The sequence below is a fragment of the Rattus norvegicus genome, chromosome 1 (assembly GCF_036323735.1).
Source record: "Rattus norvegicus strain BN/NHsdMcwi chromosome 1, GRCr8, whole genome shotgun sequence".
Classification (NCBI taxonomy): domain Eukaryota; kingdom Metazoa; phylum Chordata; class Mammalia; order Rodentia; family Muridae; genus Rattus; species Rattus norvegicus.
The window spans coordinates 230,727,252-230,754,794 of record NC_086019.1 but is presented as its reverse complement, the minus strand read 5'-3'; the positions used below and the strand labels follow the sequence as shown (position 1 = coordinate 230,754,794).

The following is a 27,543-nucleotide window of genomic DNA, read 5'->3' as shown; positions in this document are numbered from 1 at the left end:
CTAGTGTTATGACAACCTGACCCTAGCTAGAGTCATCTGAGACGGGAGAACCCCAACTGGGAAAAATGTATCATAAGATGCTGCTGCAAACAAGCCTACAGTGGATTAACTAGTGACTGATGGAGAGGGTCAAGATCACTGTAAGTGGTGCCACTCCTTGGGCTGGTGTCCTGGGTACTAACGAGAAAGCTAACTGAGCAAGCCACAGAGCTAGTCAGTAAGCAGCACTCCCCCATGGCCCGTGCATCAGTGCCTGCCTATAGGTTTGAGCCTGCTTCAGTTGTTGCCCTGAATCCCCTCAGTATGGACTACTCGTTACGCGGAAGTATAAGCAACGTCAACTCTCTTTCCAGCTGCTTTTGGTCACGGCGTTTCATCACAGCAACAGAAACCATGACCAACACAACCATTCAAAGGGAACTTGAGAGGGGCACCTCTTAGTCATACTTCCTGTGCTTCTACACAGGTATTAAGCTATTTAACACTGACAATAGCTTCAGTAGGCATCCCTGAAAAAAGACACATGAGAAAAAAATACAGACCAGTGAGTGGTGCAAAGTACGGAATGAACTGGCGAGATAAGAGAACGTGTACACACAGAGAGGAGGAATCACAGCTCATCCAAAGGGGTGGATGGAATAAGAAAGACTGGACCCATTCCCACCCAACTTCACCAACCTGAAAAACACAGCCCTTATTAGTGATATAGCTAGTGTGTGGACTTTGGTACTTATCCCTGATGAATTTAGTATCAAAGAGCGTTGTTTTATTTTAAAAGTAAAAATTGAACTAAATGCTCAAAACTAGTCTTCCTCCTTTGATTTTGCCAGTAAACTCTGACTAGCCACTTGAGAAAAACCTTTGCAGTTTATCCAGTATAACTTTAGTAACTTATTTAATTTTTTTTTTCAAAAAAAGTTTTACAGGACTACTTTTCTTTGTCCCACTTTCATGAGTGTCTTTAGAAGGAAAAACATAGTAATAACTAAAAATGGCATTTGTGGGTTTTTTTAAAAAAGAATTTATTTTATAAGGGCTGACTTGCTGTTTTGGCATATACCAAATATGAGGTAAAAACAATCTATCAAAACTAGTAATAAAAATAATTTTTCAGTACTACAATTACATAAACTCTTAAATTAGTTTAGTTTTTTAAATAATCATTTAAAAAATAGATTACATTGGAAGCATTTTTTTTCTATATAAATTTCAACACTCCTGGCTTTGGTTCTCTTAGTGGATAACTGGAGAACATGCTTGAGGAAGAAGTGGCTTACATCCTCACGGCCCCATCTAGCCATTTTATTCTCAAAACTGCAGTTAGAGTAAGTTCTTCTGCATATGTGTTAATATTCTTAAGCTGAACTGCAACAAAAATTTTCAATGTTTAAAGAAACTGCCTATGTAGCAACTGAACTGCGGTGAATAAGTATGGGAGCCAATCACAAGAGCCAAACGAGAAGCCCAAGTATGGACGGAGAAAGCCATGGACCAAAGAGGAAAAAAAAAAGAATTAAGACACTGTTTAGCAGGAAGGAACTACACGATTATACCCAAAGGAATGCCGGCTCTTGACAAAATAAATAAAACAAAAGGTTCCTTATAGACTTTTAAGCTGTAGATGAAAAATACAGTTAGCCAGTTAGTTCATGCAACTATAGCGTTGAGAAAGAAAAGCAATATTGCACTAAAAGGAATTTCCTAGGCTGAATCCACCCCTGTCACTGACTCAAAGTCACCAGCCATTTCCTGTATGCATTGGCATACCTGGCTTGCTCTACATTCCGACAAGTAGACAACACTTGATCAATAAACTTGTGCTCCATCTCCAGGCCTAGGGAGTCTGGAGCTGGGGTCCGCTTTAGGCGCTTGGTTTCCTGGGAATAGCCTTGCTTGCTTGAGTCACTCAGTCCGTCTACTTCCATTGCCTGAGATAGCTGAGGGCTGGTTGGAATCTGGTGCAAGTCATTCAAAGCTGCCCCAGAGCAGTCTGCGGGTGACAGGGGAGTCAAGCTTGGAGGGAGCCTGCCATTTAAGTGATGTTGAAGGTAGAAAACGTGCCGCCTGTGATGGGGTAGGGGAAGAGAAAGATAACCGTGACAAACTCAAAGTTCTCAGGGGAAAGAAGGTGATCACTCATACACAGTGTCAGCCCACACCCAGTTTATGACCCACAACTGTCCAGGGGAAAGAAACTGACCAAGATCTCAGAGTTTCACCCCTTGCTCAGGCTGCTTCGAGAGAAAACAGCATTGCTCTAAGGGCTTTTCAATAAATATTTATTTGGATCACAGTGAATTTTCAGTTCTAACTCTAACATGAATTAGAAACAGTCAAAAGTCAATATTCACTATAAATTATTATATAACACAAAAACAAACAAGTAATTAAAAACAAGTTAAAGTAAACAGTTTCAGACTAAAGATGCAGTTTATAACCTCTACCTAGTCCTTTCTGAGGACATCTCTTTCTTTCTTTCTTTCTTTCTTTCTTTCTTTCTTTCTTTCTTTCTTTCTTTCATTCATTCATTCATTCACTCATTCATGAGCACATGTGTATGTGTATGCGCATGTGATTGTGGATACAGAAGTCAGTCCTCTCTTTCCACTGTGTTCCATGTTCTAAGTTCAAGGGATGAAACTCATGGTATCAGGCTAGTTGGCAAGCATCTTACTAACTGAGCTGGCCCAGCAGGCCGTAGTCATTTTTTAAAAAATTATAATACACTCAAGGTAGTGAGGTCTTATTTAAGATCCTTACTAAACTAGCACTTTAGTCTTACTTATCAGTATTCAGAAGAGGCGTGCTGGGCTCTGAGCAAAGCACATAAAAGATACCATTCCTATTTTCAATGGAGGAGCAGTCTGGAATTGCTTATTAAAATGAAAAATTGCTCTGCATAATACCCAAACAGTTTTCCCAGGGTGCACACCTGCAACACAAACTATGACCTGACATATAACAGGAGCTAAGCTGTTGCATCTCATCACTCATTGAAGGGCTAAGGCCTTAAATATCAACATTTTAAGTCCCGACGCCTTGCTACTGTGAGGAGGAGATACAGCAGAACAGCAAAGTCTCTGAACAAGAGCCTCACGGCCTGTCTTAAAACCATGCAGTCAGAATGCTTTGTGGTGAGAAGAAAGGGCCACTGTCTACTCTTGAAGGTTCTGAAAAAATGAAAGATAACTTCTGCCTTCTGAATGCACTAAATATGGATTAGCAGCTAACAGACTAAGCAGCCATGAGAAAGATTAGACCCTAGAGAAAGGTATGGGGACTCAGTTGACTTAGGAAATAAAATTTTTACAATCCTTATCCTTGACCGGCAAAGACAAGTCTCGTTTTAAACTGAATCCTATGACCTGAAGCAGACTTTGGACCTGTAAAGGTTGAGATTCTTCCAAATAAAGATCCAGAATAACTGAAGCAATGGGCTAACCCATCTGGGCTTCATCCCAACATGAATTTTATGATATCAAATGTACTAAAAATCCAGGTTAATAAAACCGCTGGCTTTTCTGGTTGTTGTTATACTAAAGATAATTAATTTGCAGATCATTAGAGTAGGGGAAAAGGTAAAGCTTACCTTATATCCCATGATCTAATCATCAGGTTCAGCCCTGCCTACATCAAAATCATCTGGAAGGTTGTACTTAAAAACACATGGTAGCATCGTATCCCGGGGATGCTGACTGTCAGAATCTTCAAAGAGTTATGAAACATTTTTATGTTTCCTAGTGTTTCTATAGAATGTCTGAAGTAACACAAGGCACTCTGTTGTGTAGGGTGAACTTAAAGCACAGGCAGCGGTGTGAGAAACCTGCACTAACAAGGACAATGTTGGTGAGATGATAAGGCCCCTCCTCAGCCAGGAACACTAGGATCAGATACAGACGTCACATACAACAGGTTCTGCAGTCTCATGGGACACACCCAGCTAATCCCAACAAAGGTTGTCTCTCTTACCTGTGACACCAAAGGGTTTCATGCCCTGGATAGGAATCAATAAGATCTGTGCAGAATTCCACCTCTTCTTCTAGGAGCTGGGGAAGACTCACACTGGGCTCCTCTGCTGAGGCTGCTGCTGCTGCTGCTTCTTTCGGCTCACATTTCAAAGAGTTGTGCTGCGGTACAGCATTGTCTGTCGTTGTCTGGCTAATCAAGGACTTTAGCAAGAACTGGCGATAGTGAAATCCACTGTGGTCTGAGACATGCACGGACGCCCAGTGTTTAGTAGAAGATAGTTCATCAAGAAGGATCTGGTAGGAAGAGAAAGGGAGGGGAGAAGAACATTCACAAAGGCTTTTCCTTCTCATCAACCTTGTACGAAATCCTGCATGATGCTCTCTTAGAAACAGAATGTGGCTAACGTCCCTCTTGCCTTATAGAGCAGAAGGGTTTTGTTTTGAGCAGAGTTTACAGACTCACTACTCTTTCCCTCTGCCTTACCACTGTGGATAACCATCACCGCCATCACCAAAAACCAAAACAAAATACCAAACAACCAAAACACAAATTCCAAACCAATGAATTTTTAGAGTATTTATTTACAAGGAATACTATTAAAGAAAGCAAAACACACAATATAAATTCAGAGGTGATTTTGATTCTTATTACATTTAATACTTCTTATATTCAATTTGTACGAATATGCACTATACTTTTGTTAAGGAACTCAAAGTAACTACTTTTCACAATAAATGCCATAGACAGAGACTGTTTGGTCCCACCTGGCAATTCTAAAGGAAAGCTCAAACTATGGTGCACAAACAACAGAACTTCCCAGAGCTCACAATAGTCACTGACTACCTCAATCAAACCCCTCTCAATGGTGATGGTAACAAAAGTGTGAGATTCAATTCAGTTCTAAAGTATTCAAAACACCATATTACAAAGCAGTACATTACATTTGAAATACTATGAGTTTTGGCAATATTAGTGAAGAAGTATTGTTTAGTACTGGTCTGGACAGGGAGCTGATCAAGTGAAAAGTTCATCATAGGCCTGACATGTTCTATCAGGAGTTGGTTTTCCTGACTGTTTGAGACAGGGTTTCACTCTGTACCTGAGGCTTCTGGACTCACTATGTATCCCAGAATGGCCCCAGGCCTGCAGGGTCTTGGTCCTCAGCTTCATAAGTGGTGATGACAACTGTGACAGCTGAGAGGCACCATGCCGGGCTCTGAGACAAGGTACTCAGACAAGCTAAGGAATGGACCACATGCCTCTGAGAGGAGAGCAGTGTAGACAACACAATCCCCAGTGACTTGACCTGCTTCAAGGCTCCAGGCAATGGTTTTCCAGTACTGATCCTTTTCCCACATCTCACATGTCTTTTCTTTTGTAGGAGTAATCGTTCCCTCTGAACCTCCATAGAACTTGTACATTTTCCCATAAATGACAGTTGCAGGTGTCCTCATTATCACTGAATTGTAAGGATGTTTCATTTTTAATATAATGATAAATTGGTACAGGGTATTTATCCAATACAATCGATGTTTCCATTCTCTTCTGTCCACTAGCATCAGAGTAGATGTACAAAGACTTGATGAATGAATGAGTAATTTAACGAAGGCAGGGACAAGTAGAAAGGATTAAGATTATTGGGCAAATTATATCCTTTAAATGTTTCTCATATCTTCTTTAAGATTTTTTTTTTAATTTTACTTTTGTTGAGACAGGACCAGTTTGGTAACATTGCCTATACTGGCCTAGAACACGCTCTTTCTGCCTCAGCCTTTGAGGGCTGGATCCTTAAGTTCTGATGGGTTCAGTCACCGCCACTACATTCATTTATAAAGCTACAGCTGACACATCTCCAAGAAAAACATCTGGCAAACCTACAGCCATTTCTACTTGAAGCCTGTATCTGAAAAATATCATTAAGGATATTGTTATTACTTTTAAGAATCAGCACACTGTATAGGACAGTTAGTCATATTTAGACGTTTGTTTTTTTTTTTTTTTAGTCTGGCTTCTCAATATAGACTGACAGTGCCACAGCTATCTAAACTGAACGTATGTAGCATGAAAAACTTAGACTTCTGACTAGATGTTTTTTCTATTTTTAAAAAGGTTTAATTTATCATTTAATTAGTGAGGCAAATGCAAAACATAGATGAAAGTTTTTTCAATAAAACCAATTTAATTATTTTAAAAGTGATCTTAAATGGGCTGGGGAGATGGCTTGACACACAGCCATGAAGACCTGAGGACAGACTCCAGCACCCACAGAGAGCTAGGCATGGGGCTCATATCTGCCATCCCTGGGTGAGGGAGGTGGAGACAGGAGGACCACAGAGCCTGTTGATCAGTTAAGACTAGATACTCCAGGCCCAGGGTCTAGGGGGCTTGGTAGATGGCTCACTGAAAAAGCACTTGTTTCCTGAGCATGATGACCCGAGTTCAAATCCCCAGCCTCTGAGGGGAAAGCCAGGCACGGCTACACATGCCTGTGACAGGTAGATGCCAAGAACCCATGGGCGGGCCAGCTAGCCAGAGGGTGAGTTTCTGTCTAGAGAAAGATCCTGAAGCAAGGTAACGAAGAAAAAGAGCAACCGATGAAGCTGCTTGCCTGCTTGCTCTGGTGCACACAGGCATGAATGCATATAAGGGGGTGATGGAAAGACCCCCAATCAGCCTCTGGCCTCTACATAACACATGTGCATGGATATGCCCCAGCTTAACACTTGTTAAGGAAACAAAACCTATGCTATTCTTTGTGTGTAAGGATGCACACTAAGTCATAAGAGAAGCCAGAAATTTCAGAGCATTTTCTTATTTTAGGGTATTTTTTTTTACTAGAATAAAACATATATAGACAATGTTTTAAAAACAAAGACAGCAACTACTTTAGATAACTTTAAAAACACAGAGGCCAGGCTTCAATGTCAGGTGCTGACAGGATGAATGCCTTTGTAGAATGTACCTTAAATGACCCTACTCTTTTCCAGCATCCAAGTAAACAGAAGAATATGTAAACAGCAGCAGGGCTACAGAATAGAGGAGCTGATTGATCCAAAACAAGTACTGAGAATACCTAGGCCAGCACTTGTATGCTTTTCCAGTAACTATTTCCTTGATTACAGAAGTGACTGTCCTGGTTAGGTTTTTGTCAATGTGATCTAAACTAGAGTTGTTTAAAAAAGAATGAATCTTAATTGAGGAAATTCCTCCATAACACTGGCCCATAGACAAGTGGTGTTCTTGTCTTGACCAATGATTGATGATGGAGGGCCCATCCCTTGGGAAGCAGTACCACCTTTGGGCAAGTGGTCCTGGATGGTTTAAGAAAACAAGCTGAGTAGCAGTGTTCCTCCAGGGCATTGACCTGAGTTCCTGCCCTGACTTCATTTGGTGACAGACCTGAGAGTTATAAGATAAGATAAACTCAACTTTAACTAAGACAGTGATAAAAAATGATCATTATAGAAACAGTAAGGATTAAAAATTAAAAAAAAAATACCACATCGCACATTAATCCATTGGGAGATAACTTGTGAACTGATTCTATTCTGCTTAAAATATAAGTGTGTTAGTGATGGCTAATCTTCACTGTCAATTTAGCTGGATTTACCATCACTGTGGAAACAGACTTCTGGGCATGTCTATGTGGGTATTTCTACAAGGATTTTACTAAGGGCAGACCCAGCCTCAGTGTGGGCAGCACCATCCTCTGGGCTGGCCCCAGAGCGAGGGAGAACATGTGCTGAGAAGCAGCATTCGCTTTGCTCTATTGCTGACTGAGGACTCAACATGCTCCGGCTGCCATACTTTCTCTGCCATGATGGGCCACGTCCCCTCAAAACTGTAGGTCAAGGAAACCTTCTTCCCAATGTTTCTTCTTGTCAGGTGTTTGGTCACAGTAACAAGAGAGTGGTCAGGACACCGCTACTGCAATGAACATTCTGCCACAGCACCTTTCACTGTCACCCAGCAGTTCACCCTCAAGATGAGCATTTGACTATTCCCTTATTGCTACTCACATGCTACTTACACACAAAACCATAATCTCCTGTACAGGGAGATAAATTGTACAGCCTTTCAAGAGGGCATGTTATAATATTTGCCATCAGTCTTATAAAGTTGTTCACTCTGTTGCCAGAGTCCAGCCTGGCACCAGTACTTTGAGAAGGCAGCAATGGGGTATGGAGTCAGTGGAGGGGACAAAGTTTATTTACTTTTGGCAATTCTTCTGTCTATAACTCTGCTATTCTAAGGCCAGTGGATGATTCTTTTGCATTGGTTTAGCTCGCAACTCTTTGCTGGGCTTCTTTGGGCTTGCTTACGCTGGTCTCTGCATCGGTTCACCTCGCTCTCTGCTGATCTTCATTTGTGGTTGACTTTGTATAGAGAAACACACCAAAGAACTTCTGCTACTATTCCAGTTGCTTCGAGTTGCTTCCATGGACTCATTGCTGACCATCTGAGCCTCCCAGTTTCTTCTTCTTTTTTTTTTTTTTTTTTTTAATTAACTTGAGTATCTCTTATATACATTTCGAGTGTTATTCCCTTTCCCGGTTTCCGGGCAAACATCCCCCTCCCCCCTCCCCTTCCTTATGGGTGTCCCCCTCCCAACCCTCCCCCCATTGCCGCCCTCCCCCCATAGACTAGTTCACTGGGGGTTCAGTCTTAGCAGGACCCAGGGCTTCCCCTTCCACTGGTGCTCTTACTAGGATATTCATTGCTACCTATGGGGTCAGAGTCCAGGGTCAGTCCATGTATAGTCTTTAGGTAGTGGCTTAGTCCCTGGAAGCTCTGGTTGCTTGGCATTGTTGTACTTTTGGGGTCTCGAGCCCCTTCAAGCTCTTCCAGTTCTTTCTCTGATTCCTTCAATAGGGGACCTATTCTCAGTTCAGTGGTTTGCTGCTGGCATTCGCCTCTGTATTTGCTGTATTCTGGCTGTGTCTCTCAGGAGCGATCTACATCCGGCTCCTGTCGGTCTGCACTTCTTTGCTTCATCCATCTTGTCTAATTGGGTGGCTGTATATGTATGGGCCACATGTGGGGCAGGCTCTGAATGGGTGTTCCTTCACTCTCTGTTTTAATCTTTGCCTCTCCCTTCCCTGCCAAGGGTATTCTTTTTCCTCATTTAAAGAAGGAGTGAAGCATTCACATTTTGATCATCCGTCTTGAGTTTCGTTTGTTCTAGGGATCTAGGGTAATTCAAGCATTTGGGATAATAGCCACTTATCAATGAGTGCATACCATGTATGTCTTTCTGTGATTGGGTTAGCTCACTCAGGATGATATTTTCCAGTTCCAACCATTTGCCTACGAATTTCATAAACTCGTTGTTTTTGATAGCTGAGTAATATTCCATTGTGTAGATGTACCACATTTTCTGTATCCATTCCTCTGTTGAAGGGCATCTGGGTTCTTTCCAGTTTCTGGCTATTATAAATAAGGCTGCGATGAACATAGTGGAGCACGTGTCTCTTTTATATGTTGAGGCATCTTTTGGGTATATGCCCAAGAGAGGTATAGCTGGATCCTCAGGCAGTTCAATGTCCAATTTTCTGAGGAACCTCCAGACTGATTTCCAGAATGGTTTTACCAGTCTGCAATCCCACCAACAATGGAGGAGTGTTCCTCTTTCTCCACATCCTCGCCAGCATCTGCTGTCACCTGAGTTTTTGATCTTAGCCAATCGCACTGGTGTGAGGTGAAATCTCAGGGTTGTTTTGATTTGCATTTCCCTTATGACTAAAGATGTTGAACATTTCTTTAGGTGTTTCTCAGCCATTCGGCATTCCTCAGCTGTGAATTCTTTGTTTAGCTCTGAACCCCATTTTTTAATAGGGTTATTTGTTTCCCTGCGGTCTAACTTCTTGAGTTCTTTGTATATTTTGAATATAAGGCCTCTATCTGTTATAGGATTGGTAAAGATCTTTTCCCAATCTGTTGGTTGCCGTTTTGTCCTAACCACAGTGTCCTTTGCCTTACAGAAGCTTTGCAGTTTTATGAGATCCCATTTGTCGATTCTTGATCTTAGAGCATAAGCCATTGGTGTTTTGTTCAGGAAATTTTTTCCAGTGCCCATGTGTTCCAGATGCTTCCCTAGTTTTTCTTCTATTAGTTTGAGTGTGTCTGGTTTGATGTGGAGGTCCTTGATCCACTTGGACTTAAGCTTTGTACAGGGTGATAAGCATGGATCGATCTGCATTCTTCTACATGTTGCCCTCCAGTTGAACCAGCACCATTTGCTGAAAATGCTATCTTTTTTCCATTGGATGGTTTTGGCTCCTTTGTCAAAAATCAAGTGACCATAGGTGTGTGGGTTCATTTCTGGGTCTTCAATTCTATTCCATTGGTCTATCTGTCTGTCTCTGTACCAATACCATGCAGTTTTTATCACTATTGCTCTGTAATACTGCTTGAGTTCAGGGATAGTGATTCCCCTTGAAGTCCTTTTATTGTTGAGGATAGCTTTAGCTATCCTGGGTTTTTTGTTATTCCAGATGAATTTGCAAATTGTTCTGTCTAACTCTTTGAAGAATTGGATTGGTATTTTGATGGGGATTGCATTGAATCTGTAGATTGCTTTTGGTAAAATGGCCATTTTTACTATATTAATCCTGCCAATCCATGAGCATGGGAGATCTTTCCATCTTCTGAGGTCTTCTTCAATTTCTTTCCTCAGTGTCTTGAAGTTCTTATTGTACAGATCTTTTACTTGCTTGGTTAAAGTCACACCGAGGTACTTTATATTATTTCGGTCTATTATGAAGGGTGTCGTTTCCCTAATTTCTTTCTCGGCTTGTTTCTCTTTTGTATAGAGGAAGGCAACTGATTTATTTGAGTTGATTTTATACCCAGCCACTTTGCTGAAGTTGTTTATCAGCTTTAGTAGTTCTCTGGTGGAACTTTTGGGATCACTTAAATATACTATCATGTCATCTGCAAATAGTGATATTTTGACCTCTTCTTTTCCGATCTGTATCCCTTTGATCTCCTTTTGTTGTCTGATTGCTCTGGCTAGAACTTCAAGAACTATATTTAATAAGTAGGGAGAGAGTGGGCAGCCTTGTCTAGTCCCTGATTTTAGTGGGATTGCTTCAAGTTTCTCTCCATTTAGTTTAATGTTAGCAACTGGTTTGCTATATATGGCTTTTACTATGTTTAGGTATGGGCCTTGAATTCCTATTCTTTCCAGGACTTTTATCATGAAGGGGTGTTGAATTTTGTCAAATGCTTTCTCAGCATCTAATGAAATGATCATGTGGTTCTGTTCTTTCAGTTTGTTTATATAATGGATCACGTTGATGGTTTTCCGTATATTAAACCATCCCTGCATGCCTGGGATGAAGCCTACTTGATCATGGTGGATGATTGTTTTGATGTGCTCTTGAATTCGGTTTGCCAGAATTTTATTGAGTATTTTTGCGTCGATATTCATAAGGGAAATTGGTCTGAAGTTCTCTTTCTTTGTTGGGTCTTTGTGTGGTTTAGGTATAAGAGTAATTGTGGCTTCGTAGAAGGAATTCGGTAGGGCTCCATCTGTTTCAATTTTGTGGAATAGTTTGGATAATATTGGTATGAGGTCTTCTATGAAGGTTTGATAGAATTCTGCACTAAACCCGTCTGGACCTGGACTCTTTTTGGTTGGGAGACCTTTAATGACTGCTTCTATTTCCTTAGGAGTTATGGGGTTGTTTAACTGGTTTATCTGTTCCTGATTTAACTTCGATACCTGGTATCTGTCTAGGAAATTGTCCATTTCCTGAAGATTTTCAAATTTTGTTAAATATAGGTTTTTATAGTAAGATCTGATGATTTTTTGAATTTCCTCTGAATCTGTAGTTATGTCTCCCTTTTCATTTCTGATTTTGTTAATTTGGACGCACTCTCTGTGTCCTCTCGTTAGTCTGGCTAAGGGTTTATCTATCTTGTTGATTTTCTCAAAGAACCAACTTTTGGTTCTGTTGATTCTTTCTATGGTCCTTTTTGTTTCTACTTGGTTGATTTCAGCTCTGAGTTTGATTATTTCCTGCCTTCTGCTCCTCCTGGGTGTATTTGCTTCTTTTTGTTCTAGAGCTTTTAGGTGTGCTGTCAAGCTGCTGACATATGCTCTTTCCTGTTTCTTTCTGCAGGCACTCAGCGCTATGAGTTTTCCTCTTAGCACAGCTTTCATTGTGTCCCATAAGTTTGAGTATGTTGTATCTTCATTTTCATTAAATTCTAAAAAGTTTTTAATTTCTTTCTTTATTTCTTCCTTGACCAGGTTATCATTGAGTAGAGCATTGTTCAATTTCCACGTATATGTGGGCATTCTTCCCTTATTGTTATTGAAGACCAGTTTTAGGCCGTGGTGGTCCGATAGCACACATGGGATTATTTCTATCTTTCTGTACCTGTTGAGGCCCGTTTTTTGACCAATTATATGGTCAATTTTGGAGAAAGTACCATGAGGAGCTGAGAAGAAGGTATATCCTTTTGCTTTAGGATAGAATGTTCTATAAATATCCGTTAAGTCCATTTGGCTCATGACTTCGCTTAGTCTGTTGATATCACTGTTTAATTTATGTTTCCATGATCTGTCCATTGATGAGAGTGGGGTGTTGAAATCTCCCACTATTATTGTGTGAGGTGTAATGTGTGTTTTGAGCTTTAGTAAGGTTTCTTTTACATATGTAGGTGCCCTTGTATTTGGGGCATAGATATTTAGGATTGAGAGTTCATCTTGGTGGATTTTTCCTTTGATGAATATGAAGTGTCCTTCCTTATCTTTTTTGATGACTTTTAGTTGGAAATTGATTTTATTTGATATTAGAATGGCTACTCCAGCTTGCTTCTTCTGACCACTTGCTTGGAAAGTTGTTTTCCAGCCTTTCACTCTGAGGTAGTGTCTGTCTTTGTCTCTGAGGTGTGTTTCCTGTAGGCAGCAGAATGCAGGGTCCTCGTTGCGTATCCAGTTTGTTAATCTATGTCTTTTTATTGGGGAGTTGAGGCCATTGATATTGAGAGATATTAAGGAATAGTGATTATTGTTTCCCTTTATATTCATATTTGGATGTGAGGTTATGTTTGTGTGCTTTCATTCTCTTTGTTTTGTTGCCAAGACGATTAGTTTCTTGCTTCTTCTAGGGTATAGCTTGCCTCCTTATGTTAGGCTTTACCATTTATTATCCTTTGTAGTGCTGGATTTGTAGAAAGATATTGTGTAAATTTGGTTTTGTCATGGAATATCTTGGTTTCTCCATCAATGTTAATTGAGACATTTGCTGGATACAGTAACCTGGGCTGGCATTTGTGTTCTCTTAGGGTCTGTATGACATCAGTCCAGGATCTTCTGGCCTTCATAGTTTCTGGCGACAAGTCTGGTGTGATTCTGATAGGTCTCCCTTTATATGGTACTTGACCTTTTTCCCTTACTGCTTTTAATATTCTTTCTTTATTTTGTGCGTTTGGTGTTTTGACAATTATGTGACGGGAGGTGTTTATTTTCTGGTCCAATCTATTTGGAGTTCTGTAGGCTTCTTGTACGTCTATGGGTATCTCTTTTTTTAGGTTAGGGAAGTTTTCTTCTATGATTTTGTTGAAGATATTTACTGGTCCTTTGAGCTGGAGTCTTCACTCTGTTCTATACCTATTATCCTTAGGTTTGATCTTCTCATTGAGTCCTGGATTTCCTGTATGTTTTGGACCAGTAGCTTTTTCCGCTTTACATTATCTTTGACAGTTGAGTCAATGATTTCTATGGAATCTTCTGCTCCTGAGATTCTCTCTTCCATCTCTTGTATTCTGTTGGTGAAGCTTGTATCTACAGCTCCTTGTCTCTTCTTTTGGTTTTCTATATCCAGGGTTGTTTCCATGTGTTCTTTCTTGATTGCTTCTATTTCCATTTTTAATTCCTTCAACTGTTTGATTGTGTTTTCCTGGAATTCTTTCAGGGATTTTTGCGATTCCTCTCTGTAGGCTTCTACTTGTTTATTAATGTTTTCCTGTGTTTCCCTAAGTGTGTTCATGTCTTTCTTGAAGTCCTCCAGCATCATGATCAAATATGATTTTGAAACTAGATCTTGCTTTTCTGGTGTGTTTGGATATTCCATGTTTGTTTTGGTGGGAGAATTGGGCTCCGATGATGGCATGTAGTCTTGGTTTCTGTTGCTTGGGTTCCTGCGCTTGCCTCTCGCCATCAGATTATCTCTAGTGTTACTTTGTTCTGCTATTTCTGACAGTGGCTAGACTGTCCTATAAGCCTGTGTGTCAGGAGTGCTGTAGACCTGTTTTCCTCTCTTTCAGTCAGTTATGGGGACAGAGTGTTCTGCTTTCGGGCATGTAGTTTTTCCTCTCTACAGGTCTTCAGCTGTTCCTGTGGGCCTGTGTCTTGAGTTCACCAGGCAGCTTTCTTGCAGCAGAAAATTTGGTCTTACCTGTGGTCCCGAGGCTCAAGTTCGCTCGTGGGGTGCTGCCCAGGGGCTCTCTGCAGCGGCAGCAACCAGGAAGACCTGTGCCGCCCCTTCCGGGAGCTTCAGTGCACCAGGGTTCCAGATGGTCTTTGGCTTTTTCCTCTGGCGTCCGAGATGTGTGTGCAGGGAGCAGTCTCTTCTGGTTTCCCAGGCTTGTCTGCCTCTCTGAAGGTTTAGCTCTCCCTCCCACGGGATTTGGGTGCAGAGAACTGTTTATCCAGTCTGTTTCTTTCAGGTTCCGGCGGTGTCTCAGGCCGGTGTCCTGCTGCTCCTGGGCCCTCCCCCACGGGAGCCCAGAGGCCTTATACAGTTTCCTCTTGGGCCAGGGATGTGGGCAGGGGTGAGCAGTGTTGGTGGTCTCTTCCGCTCTGCAGCCTCAGGAGTGCCCACCTGACCAGGCGGTTGGGTCTCTCTCTCACCGGGTCTGGGAGCAGAGAGCTGCTGCGGGCCGGGATCCGCGGGTGTCTCCCAGTTTCTTCTGAATGAGCTGTTGCTACTGATTGGTGTTTGGTGAGTAACTGGACTGCCACTGCTGATTTGTGTTTGGTGTTTTGCTAGTGGACTGGACTCCTGACAAAGAAGGTTGGAATTGCTCCCAAAAAACTATTTCTAAACTGGTCTCAACCTCCGTTTCCTATTATCCTTTCTTTCCCCCTACTTGTGGGAGGTGGTGGGCTAGAAGGGAGGTTGGAACATTAAAGCATAATTAAAGTAGGTTTTGAAAAAAATCTAAGCCTACAAGTAATTGACTAAAAAAAGTATACACCTTTGTTATACAATGTAATCATAAGCATGTATACATTGTGGGACTATAAAAAACAAGTTAATCACCTTACAGAGTTATCACTTTTCTTTATCGTGAGACTAAGATATAGCTGCAGCAAGCTTCAGCTGTATACATAAGATACTATTCTTTGGAAAATGTATTGATTTTTGTGTCTGAGTGTTTTGCTTGCATGTATGTATCTTGTGCCGGTGGACGTTAGAAGGTGTCAGATCCCTAGGAACTAGTGTTATAAGCAGTTGTGAGCCACCATGTGGGTGCTGAAAAACAAACTCCAGTCCTCTGTTAGAGCAGTGAGGGCTCTTAACCCCTGAGTGATCACTAAGCAATCGCTCTATGCCCTCCACATGATGTTATAATTATATATACTAAGCTGTATGAGGTCATTAGGGCTTATCCTTAGGTAAGTCTAATTTGTTCCCGGTGACCAGTAACTCTCCTTTTTTCATCACTTCCAACCATCATTCTACTGGGCTTCAATGAATTCAGACTTTGTAGGTTTCACATAAAAGTGAGATTATATAACATTTACATGGTTTATTTTTACCTAGCATACCATCCTCCAGGTCTCTATTTTCTTCTCAGATTTAAAAAAATCCATTTTAGTTCAGTTTATACCTAGAAAAAAAAACTAAATTATTTTCTAAAAAGTCAATCCAAATTTTACTAGTTATCATAAACTGAGCAAAAATCCTTTTTTCTATGTAGAATTCATATTTAGCATTAATGGAATTTTTACATAATTATATATACTAAAATTATTTCTGGAATTTATATATTTTTATCATTACCTAGTCTATTTTTTAAAATGTCCTGTCTTTTACTTACTTAACATAGTTAAATATCTAATGGCATAGAGTCTGTTTAATTTCTTAACTTTTTTTTTCTTTTAGTATAGAATAGAGTTTATTAAGGGTATGGGGAGGGGAGTTAAGAGTGTAGTAGGGCAGAGAAAAAGAGAGAGTAGAAAAGAGTAGAGTAGAGGTCAGCCATCAGGTCGTGGAGAGATGAGCACATGGAGAAAAGGGGGAGGGGAATGGGGAGAGAAGGGACAAAGGGACAGGGGAGAGCAAGAGGAAGCAGGAGCAAGAGCTTCTTAAGCTGTTTTGTAAGCTTTTCTATTCTAATCAAAGTTATAAACCTATATACTTTTTAGCATATTCAGAACTATATTGACATTATTTGCTGATTTCAAATGTTCTTACATACCTGCAAAAAAAATCCCGCATTACCAGGGGAATCACTAACTATCTCCCAACTATTCTCAGGACTCAATAATCTTTGACTATCTGAGTTCATCAGGGAAATGATCACACAGTCTGATTTTGAATCTGGTTACTTTTAATCATGTTTTCAGATTCACTTACATCACATAGTGTTACAGTGTTTCATTCCTTTATTATGGTTGACAGTCTATTTTACTAAGATATCACCTCAGCTAGTTGTCGTGAGTCTGGGGACGAGCATCCTCACTCCCGCATGATGTTATGAACACAGGATTCTCCAGAGGCATAAAAAACCATTCTTCTTTTCCTCCCAAGAATACAATGTACGGGTTTGAGCTATACCTGATGCCTCCCATATACAGCAATTCTGTGGTTTTCTCGCATTTTTAATATTAATCTTTTTTCCATAGTCGATGGTACCAGATTATATCCCTACCAGCTATATGACCCCCTACTGAATCCTCATGACATTTGATACTGTCTGCCATTATTATTGCTATTCTAGTAGGACTGAAACAGTGGTTATGACTTGCATTTCTCTCCTTTGTTTATGATGACAACTATTTTTTGTGTCTTTTTTTATTGGATATATTTCTTTATTTATATTTCAAATGTTATTCCCTTTCCTGGATTCCTGTCCATAAGCCCCCTATTCCCTCCACTTCTCCCTAAGGGTGTTTCCCCCACCCATCCACTCCCTTTACCACCTCCTCACACATCCACCCCCCTTACCACTCACCCTGACATTCCCCTGCACTGGGGCTCCAACCTTGGAAGGACCAAGGGCTTCCCCTTCCACTGGTGCCCCACCAAGGCTATTCTCTGCTACATATGCAGTGGGAGCCCAGGGTCAGCCCATGTACAGCCTTTGGGTAGTGGTTTAGTCCCTGGAAGCTCCTGTTGGTTGGCATTGTTGTTCTTACGGGGTTGCAAGCCCCTTCTGCCCTTTTACTCCTTCCTTTAATTCCCCCAAAGGGGGTCCCGTTCACAGTTCAGTGGTTTGTTGCTAGCATTTGCCTCTGTATTTGACATTATCTGGTTGTGTCTCTCAGGAAAGATCTATATCTGGTCCCTTTCAGCATGCACTTCTTAGCTTCATCAATCTTATCTAGTTTTGGTGGCAGTATATAAATGGGCCACATGTGAGGCAGGCTCTGATTGGCAGTTAGTTCAGTCTCTGCTCTAAACTTTGCCTCCATATGCCCTTCTATGGATATTTTTGTTCCCCCTTTTAAGGAGTGGAAGCATCAGCATTTTGCTCATCCCTATTCTTGAGCTTCCTGTGGTCTGTGGATTGCATCTTGGGAAATTCGAGCTTTTGGGCTAATATCCACTTATCAATGAGTGCATACCATGTGTGTTTTTCTGTGATTGGATAACCTCACTCAGGATGATATTTTCTAATTCATTCCATTTGCCTATGAATTTCATGATGTCATTGTTTTTTGATAGCTGAGTAGTACTCCATTGTGTAGATATACCACATTTTTTGGAATCCATTCCTCTGTTGAAGAGCATCTGGGTTCTTTCCAGGTTCTGGCTACTATAAATAAGGCTGCGATGAACATAGTGGAGCACGTGTCTTTACTGTATGTTGGAGCATCTTTTGGGTATATGCCCAGAAGTATAGCTGGGTCCTCAGGTAGTGCAATGTCCTATTTTCTGAGGAAACTCCAGACTGATTTCAAGAGTGGTTGTACCAGTTTGCAATCCCACCAACAATGGAGGAATGATCCTCTTTCTCCACATCCTCTCCAGCATCTGCTGTCACCTGAGTTTTTTATCTTAGCCATTCTCACTGGTGTGAGGTGGAATCTCAGGGTTGTTTTGATTTCCATATCCCTGATGACTAAGGATGTTGAACATTTCTTTAGGTGCTTTTCGGCCATTCGATATTCCTCAGCTGAGAATTTTTTGTTTAGCTCTGTATCCCATTTTTTAAGGTTATTTGGCTCTCTGGAGCCTTAACTTCTTGAGTTCTTTGTATATTTTGGATATTTGCCCTCTATCAGATGTAGGATGCAAAAGGCTTCTCCCAATCTTTTGGTTGCCATTTTGTCCTAACGACAGTGTCTTTTGCCTTAGAAGCTTTGCAGTTTTATGAGACCCCATTTGTCGATTCTTGATTTTAGTGCATAAACCATTGGTGTTCAGTTCAGGAAATTTTCCCCAGTGCTCATGTGATAGAGACTCCTCCCCACTTTTTCTTCTATTAGTGTATCTGGTTTGATGTGGAGGTCCTTGATCCACTTGGACTTAAGCTTTGTACAGGGTGATAAGCATGGATCGATCTGCATTCTTCTACATGCTGACCTCCAGTTGAACCAGCACCATTTGCTGAAAATGCTATTTCATTTTTTTCATTGGATGGTTTTGGCTCCTTTGTCAAAAATCAAGTGACCATAGTTGTGTGGGTTCATTTCTGGGTCTTCAATTCTATTCCAATGATCTATCTGCCTGTCTCTGTACCAATACCATGCAGTTTTTATCACTATTGCTCTGTAATACTGCTTGAAGTCAGGGATGGTGATTCCCTGAGAAGTTCTTTTATTGTTGAGTATAGTTTTTGCTATCCTGGGTTTTTTTGTTATTCCAAATGAATTTGCAAATTGCTCTTCTACCTCTATAAAGAACTGAGTAGGAATTTTGATGGGAATTGCATTGAATCTATAGATTGCTTTTGGGAAAATGGACATTTTTACTATATTAATCTTGCCAATCCACGAACATGGGAGGTCTTTCCATCTTGAGATTTTCTTCAATTTCCATCTTTAGCGACTTGAAGTTCTTGTCATACAGATCTTTCATTTGCTTGGTTAAAGTCACACCAAGATATTTTATATTATTTGGGACTAATATCAAGGGTGTTGTTTCTCTAATTTCTTTCTTAGCTTGTTTATCCTTAGAGTAGAGGAAGGCTACTGATTTGTTTGAGTTAATTTTATACCCAGACACTTTGTTGAAGTTGTTTATCAGGTTTAATGGTTCTCCGGTGGAACTTTTGAGGTCACTTAAGTACACTATCATATCATCTGCAAATAGTGATATTTTGACTTCTTTTTTTCCAATCTGTATCCTTTTGATCTCCTTTCGCAGTCTGATTGCTCTGACTAGGACTTTGAGTACTATATTGAATAAGTAGGGAGAGAGTGGGCAGCCTTGTCTAGTCCCTAACTTTAGTGGGATAGCTTCAAGTTTCTCTCCATTTAGTTTGATGTTAGCTACTGGTTTGCTGTATATGGCTTTTACTATGTTTAGGTATGGGCCTTGAATTTCTGATCTTTCCAGGACTTTTTTTTTTTTTTTGGTTCTTTTTTTCGGAGCTGGGGACCGAACCCAGGGCCTTGCACTTCCTAGGTAAGCGCTCTACCACTGAGCTAAATCCCCAGCCCCCCAGGACTTTTATCATGAAGGGGTATTGCATTTTGTCAAATGCTTTCTCAGCATCTAATGAAATGATCATGTGGTTTTCATCTTTGAGTATGTTTATACAGTGGATTATGTTGATGGATTTTCGTATATTATACCATCCCTGCATCCCTGGGATGAAGCCTACTTGATCATGATAGATGATCATTTTGATGTGTTTTTGGATTTGGTTTGCAAGAATTTTATTGAGTATCTTTACATCAATATTCATAAAGGAAATTGGTCTGAAGTTCTCTTTCTTTGTTAGGTCTTTGTGTGGTTTAAGTATAAAAGTAATTATGGCTTCACAGAAGGAATTGGGTAGTGCTCCATCTGTTTCTATTTTGTGGAATATTTTGGACAGTATTGGTATAAGATCTTCTATCAAGGTCTGATAGAATTCTGTGGTATATCTATCTGGTCCTGGGCTCATTTTGGTTGGGAGATTTTTAATAACTGCTTCTATTTCCTTGGGAGTTATGGAGTTGTTTGGATGGTTTATTTGTTCCTGACTTAACTTTGGTATCTGGTATCTGTCTAGAAGATTGTCCATTTCCTCCAGATTTCCCAGTTTTTGTTTTGTTTTGTTTTTTTAAATACAGGCTTTTGTAGTAGCATCTGATGATTTTTTGAATTTCCTCAGATTCTGCTGTTATGTTTTCCTTTTCATTTCTGATTTTGTTCATTTGGATACACTCTCTGTGACCTCTGGTTAGTCTGGCTAAGGGTTTATCTATCTTGTTGACTTTCTCAAAGAACCAGCTCCTGGTTTTGTTGTTTGTATAGTCCTCTCTTTTTCTACTTGGTTGATTTCAGCCCTGAGTTTGATTATTTCTTGTCTTCTACTCCTCCTGGGTGTATTTGTTTCTTTTTGTTCTAGAGCTTTTAGGTGTGCTGTCAAGCTGCTGACATATGCTCTCTCCTGTTTCTTTCTGCAGGCACTCAGCGCTATGAGTTTTCCTCTTAGCACTGCTTTCATTGTGTCCCATAAGTTTGGGCATGTTGTATCTTCATTTTCATTAAATTCTAAGAAGTCTTTAATTTCTTTCTTTATTTCTTTTTTAACAAAGTTTTCATTGAGTAGAGCATTGTTCAACTTCCATGTATATGTGGGCTTTCTGTAGTTATTGTTGTTATTGAAGACCAGTCTTAGTGCGTGGTGATCTGATAGGTTGCATGGGATTATTTCTATCTTCTTGTATCTGTTGAGGCCTGTTTTGTTACCAATTATATGGTTGATTCTGGAGAAGGTACCATGAGGTGCTGAAAAGAAGGCATATCCTCTTATTTTTGGATGGAATGTTTGATAAATATCTGTTAAATATTTGTTTCATAACTTCTGTTAGTTTCTCTATTCTCTGTTTAATTTCTGTTTCCATGATCTGTCCATTAATGAGAATAAGGGGTTGAAATCTCCTACTATTATTGTGTGAGGTGCATGTTTGATTGGAGCTTTATGGTCTCTTTTATGAATGTAGGTGCCCTTACATTTGGAGCATAGACATTTAGGATTGAGAGTTCATCTTGGTGAATTTTTCATTTGATGGATATGAAGTATCCTTTCTTGTCTTTTTTGATGACTTTTGGTTGAAAGTCAACTTTTTTCAATATTAGAATGGCAAGTTGTTTCTTCAGACCATTTGCCTGAAAATTTGTTTTCCAGCCTTTTACTGTGAGGTAGTGTCTGTCTTTGTCTCTGAGGTATGTTTCCTTTATGCAGCAAAATGTTGGTCCTCTTTATGTATGCAGTCTGTTACTCTATGTTTTTTTATTGGGGAAATGAGTCCATTGATGTTGAGATATTAAGGAATAGTGATTGTTGCTTCCTGGTATTTTTGTTGTTAGAGGTGGAATTATGTTTGTATGTCTCTCTTCTTTTGGTTTCATTGCAAGATGACATTCTTGCATTTTGTATGCCATAGTTTTTTTCTTCTGTTGGGAGTTTTCCATCTATTATCCTTTGTAGGGCTGGATTTGTAGAAAGATATTTTGCAAATTTGGTTTTGTCATGGCATATCTTGATTTCTCCATCTATGTTAATTCAGAGTTTTGCTGGATATAGTAGGCTGGCATTTGTGTTCTCTTGGGGTCTGTATGACATCTGTCCAGGATCTTCTGGCTTTCATGGTCTCCGGTGAGAAGTCTGGTGTAATTCTTATAGGTCTGCCTTTATATGTCACTTGACCTTGTTCCCTTACTGCTTTTAATACTCTTTCCTTGTTTTGTGCATTTGGTGTTTTGACTATTATGTGATGCGAGGAATTTCTCTTCTGGTCCAGTCTATTTGGAGTTCTGTAGGCTTCTTGTATGTTTATGGGCATCTCTTTCTTTAGGTTAGGGAAGTTTTCTTCTATAATTTGGTTGAATATATTTACTGGTCATTTAAGTTGGGAGTCTTCACTCTCTTCTATACCTATTATCCTTAGGTTTGATCTTCTCAATGTGTCCTGGACTTCCTGGATGTTTTGGGCTCGGAGTTTTTTGTGTTTTACATTATCTTTGATGGTTGTGTCGATGTTTTCTATGGTATCTTCTGCCCCTTCTATCTCTTGTATTATATTGTTGATGCTTGCATCTATGACTTCTGATCTCTTCCTTAGGTTTTCTATCTCCAGGATTGTCTCCCTTTGTGCTTTCTTTATTGTTTCTATTTCCATTTTTAAATCCTGGATGGTTTTGTTCAATTCCTTCACCTGTTTGGTTGTGTTTTTCTATAGTTCTTTCAGGGATTTTTTGTGTTTCCTCTTTAAGGGCTTCTACTTGTTTACTTATGTTTTCCTGCATTTCTTTACGGGAGTTATTTATGTCCTTCTTAATGTCCTCCATCATTATCATAAAATGTGATTTTAAATCTAAATCTTGCTTTTCCAGTGTTTTTGGATATCCAGTTTTTTCTTTGGTGGGAGAACTGGACTCCGATGATGCCATGTAGTCTTGGTTTCTGTTGCTTAGGTTCTTGCGATTGCTTCTAGACATCAGGTTGTCTCTGGTATTAGCTTGTCTCGCTGTTTCTGATAGTGGTTGACCCTCCATAGGCCTCTGTGTCAGCACTCCTGTAGAACTGTTTTCCTGCTTTCTCTCAGACATTTCTGGGAACAGGTGCTCTGCTCTCAGGTGTGTAGGCACTCCTGGTGACTGTCTTTCAGCTTTTGGCACAGGCAGGAATCAGAGGGGTCCTGCTGCTGGCTGCTCTTATGTCCTTGTGCCTAGGGGGCCCCATTGGCACTAGGCGATTCCTTTTGTGTCGGGAATGTGGGCAGAGAGTAGTCTCCTCTGATTTCTCGGGAGTGTTTGCACTTCTGAGGGTCCAGCTCTCTTCCCCACGGGATTTGGGTACAGGGAGCTCTCCCCCACGGGATTTGGGTATAGGGAACTGTTTGACTGGTTCAGTTCAGTTCTGGGTGCAGACCAGAACCGCAGGTACTGGCAGCTGACTGTTCCTATATTCCTATGTCCAGAGGCACTGTGCAGTTTCCTCTTGAACCAGGGATGTGGGTAGAGGTGGGCAAAAGTGGCAGTCTGTCCTGCGGCCTCAGGATGGTCAGCACTTCCGGGTGTTCCGCTCTCTTCCCCCTGGGATTTGGGTGCAGAGAGCTGTGGCATGCTATCAGTTCCTGCCCCAGAGGACTTCTGCCTCTGTGTGCCCTGAGTCCACCAGGCAGGTGACTTGGAGCAGAAAAGTTGGTCTTACATCTGCTCTCAGGTGTGTAGGCGCTCCTGGTGACTGTCTTTCAGCTCTTTACAGAGGCAGGAATCAGACAGGTCCTGCCGCTGACTGCTCTCAGGCCCTTGCGCCAAGGGGGCACAGTTGGCACTGTCTTTTGTGTCTTTATTAGACATTTTACATTTCTATTTTTTCAAATGGAATTATAATCAATCTTTAATTGGCTAGTCACAATAAATTTTGCTTATCTATATCATTCTGCTCACCCTCAAAAGTAATCTTTAAAATTTACAAAAATGTGTTTATTTAAACATAGAAACATAAAACACAAAAATGCTGTTTTTACTCCATAGCACCATTAAGCACCATTACTCTCTAATCTTTATGACTAGAACCCTATTATGCTTATTATTAAAAACAAACACACAAACCAAACCGTAATAGCACTACTTGTATATATAAACACATGGTGACTATTTACCTCACTGTCCTATCATTCAAAAGAATTTGTTGTTTCATTTAAATGCTAATGTACTAAAACTGTGTAAAGTCTGCACTATATTTAGTTTTATTCCAATAACCTACTATAAACATTTTTCTTTAAGTCGTCTAATAAAGAACGTCCTTAGTAGACTAAAACACTCCAGTTTGTGATGGACTGTAATGTTAAGGAATTCCTCACTTCAGAGGGCAAGCATTTCTAATTATTTTACAATTATAAATGCTGCTTTCACATAGCAAACCTTGTATTTACTGGCCAGCATTAAATACTAAGCAAGAACACTATGGCAATCAGCAGTCCTCTGGACAGCTGTTGAGGAATTACCATCACACTCTTCAGACAGGAAAGTGAGGTCACAGCAAACTGGCAGAACAGCTAGAACATACAAATTCGGTCTGTATGCCCATGGAGAGGCACCTTTAACTACACCACGCATGTCGTCACTGTCATTGCTTCATTAGGTGAGGTGAAGTCCATGCACAGAAATGCTGACTCTTCCCCTCACTAGTACTGGCTATCCGGCACGTCAGTTCCTACCTTCAGATCCAGCTTGGCCACGTTCTGTAACACCCAGATGCGATGGGACCAGGCATTATAGTTGCTGGGATATCTCCCTGCTGCTTCACTGCAGACTTCCATCTCTTCCTGTATTATCCGCTGTGTCCTTTCTGCAGGAACTACACCTAAGCTTCCTTTGGCCACAGAGGAAGGCAGGGACGTTTCCTGACTTAGCTGCTGTAGCACCCAGCGCCTGTTAATACAGCATGGGGAGTGGGGAGGGAGGAAGACGAGGGAAGACTCGGGTAAGAGAGGAGAACAATCATTTTCCTGTTCCTAGTTTCCATGTACGGGTAATACAAAAATAATCTATAAGCTCAGATTTGGGGATATCAAAGGGCTCTGCTCCTGTGCTCTGGAATACAATTCAGAAAGGGAACAAGAGAATGACAGATAGGAAAGGGAAACTTTTCTAAAACTTAAAATCTGTCAAAAAGAAATCATCAGTTCCAAAATGCCAACTTCCAAACTGGACTTGACCGAGAAATACAAAAGGAACTAGTGTGCCAGAGAGAGAGAGAGAGAGAGAGAGAGAGAGAGAGAGAGAGAGAGAGAGAGAGAGAGAGAGAGAGAGAGAGAGAGAGAGAGAGAGAGAGAGAGAGAGAGAGAGAGAGTGTGTATGTGTGTGTGTGTGTGTGTGTGTGTGTGGCGGGCTGGCAGCTGACTCATGTGTCAGTTATGTGTGCACTCACTCCTGCATTTGTTTGCAAATAAAGGGCTCTGTTTTGTTTTGTTTTGCAAATAAAGGGCTCTGGGCTTTGTTTCATTAAGCAAAATGTCTATACTTCAGCATAAAATGTGGAAAAAATAAAATATATTGAAGCATCAGGGTTTGAAATGTCCTTAATTACAGATTTTCCTTTTGTCTATGTATATTTTGCATCAGCAAACATTTCAATCAAAAGTAACATAAAAGGTTTCTGACCAGTTTGTAATTTTATGGAAGCATACTTTCAGACTAAAAAATTCAAACCCATAGATACAGAAAAATGAGTAAGAAAATTCATTTCATTGTTAAACAACGAAGTTTCACAATAAAACACTGTTTTGCTTTTAAATTAGACTCCCCCTCCCCAATAACTGAGATGTATATTTGATAGTTTCCTTCTGGCACAAGCCCCACCCTCACCTTTCCACCCCAACATTAGCACACGGCTCTCTGGGGCATATCATGCCAATTTTTGGAAAGGAAGAAAATACAACTAACTATGGTTTGGTAAGAGCCCACTCACAATGCTAGCTGTAATGCCTCAAACTAAAGATCTGGTTGCCATCCAGACGGTGTACATTCTCACACACAATGGCCTTGGTTGTGTAAACCTTGCTCCCCAATTTAATGCTATGGTGAATAAAAGGCTAGAGCCTGTGACTGGGCAGCAGAGGGAGGTGGGACCTGAGAAATCAAGTGAGGGCTCTCGGGAGGGACTATGGGGAGAAGGAGAGAGGAGGAGGAGAGAGCAGGAGGTCTCCATTAAACTTGGCTGAGAGAAATCCCTGAGGACAGACTGATGGAGCAGACCAGTCTGTGGCTGGGCGAGACTCAAACAGCAAGTCACAAGGTTTGGATACAGGTGAGACTAGCAAGGAATCTGCTGAATCTAGGCTTACAGCTTGTAAATAAAACACCAGGATTCTGTGTCTTTTATACAACCAGCTAGAATATATAATTCATTGACACAAGCCCACATGTTATAGTTACGTCTAAAGGCAATCTCCAAAACTGTTCAGATGGGTGACAGCAGCCAGCATTAGTGAGCAGTGATTATGTGAAGTACTTACATGTGGGATTTCAAGAGCACTGAACTATGAATTCTATGAGACAAGTATAAGTATTGCCCATGTTTTGTGAATATGAAAACTCAGACTTGGAAGGACTTGCTACCATGAGTACTCAGGTAGCAAGTGATAATTCTTAGAATCAAATGTATGTAATGTGACTTTAGAATCAAATTCTGAACAAACACCTAACCATGTTTCATAAGCTGTGATCTTAAATACTGAAAAAGAATACAAATATCAACCACACCTGTGAATCCATGTCTCTGGACTCTTAGGAAACTTAGTTAAGGCCAGTTTTCCCAGATGTAGATCCTTAACTGGACTTAAAGTGCCAGAGAGGATGAGCTCTTTCCTGAAACAGAGAGAGAAGCGTTACTCTCCTACTCAAGCAGTCCTTACTGCTTCTAATGCTTTAGTTGCTTGAGGAATCACCAGGAATTATTAAAGAACAGACAACAAAAAAGAGAGGCTGAGGAAATGGTGTGAGTGTGAGGGCCTGAGTTTGATCCCCAGAATCTACATAAGATGAGGCAGCACAGCAGGAGCCTGTGACCTCAGTGCTAGGACCATGTCTCAGATCACTGCACTGGCATCCTGTAACCCAACGATAATCAAATCCCCAGGTCTCATCCCAGAGAAACGAACCAGAAATGTGTGACCATAATTAAAGTTTAAAGATGACTGCTGCAGAATTTATTATCATGTTGGGGAGTTTTTTTTTTTTTTTTCCAACGTGGCAAAAGCTAGGGTCATCTAGGAAGAAGGGTCTCAAGTGAGAAAAACATCAGCATTAAAGTGGCCTCTCACAGCAATAAAAACCTGACAAAGACAAGGGTCAACCACAGTTTGGACATTTTAAATGGAAAACTTCAGAAGTAATCCCTAAGTTTTAAATGACAGGTGGTGCTGAGCACGTGATGACTCAGGATGAGAATTTGTCGCCCCGTATGCTCATGCCGCATCCCGCCAGCAGTTACGCAGCAGGTCTGAAGGCACAGGGGCCTTGCACGTAAAGGGGCCGAGGTGTGTACTTTTCTTCTCCAATTCTCCCAGCGTCTGCCTCCAGAAGTGCGCCACTGGCCCCTCCACCCCTTTAGCGCCCCTACCGTATCTTATTTCCTTTAGTTTTCATGGCGTGTTTTGTAGATTCTGGCTCTAAGATGTTCTAAGCCCATCTTGCATATTTCCTGACTTGGTCTTTGAGTCAG

At 40.7% G+C, this 27,543-nt stretch overlaps 1 protein-coding gene across 2 annotated transcripts in view; it reads right to left on the bottom strand.

Moving 5' to 3' along the window:
• Positions 1 to 1,414: 1,414 nt before the first annotated feature.
• Ptar1 (protein prenyltransferase alpha subunit repeat containing 1) overlaps positions 1,415 to 27,543 on the bottom strand; it is a 43,650-nt gene continuing 17,521 nt past the window's right edge. The window contains exons 4-7 of one of the 2 annotated variants that reach the window (NM_001105760.2): positions 26,583 to 26,687; positions 24,536 to 24,749; positions 3,970 to 4,262; positions 1,415 to 2,064 (exon numbers count right to left, since the gene is read on the bottom strand). In NM_001105760.2, coding sequence (NP_001099230.2) covers positions 1,722 to 2,064; positions 3,970 to 4,262; positions 24,536 to 24,749; positions 26,583 to 26,687 — 955 coding nt within the window. In that variant the 3' untranslated portion in view covers positions 1,415 to 1,721. Of the gene's footprint in view, positions 2,065 to 3,969; positions 4,263 to 15,723; positions 15,817 to 24,535; positions 24,750 to 26,582; positions 26,688 to 27,543 lie in introns of those variants that run through there. The other variant, XM_063282649.1, reaches the window with a different exon arrangement.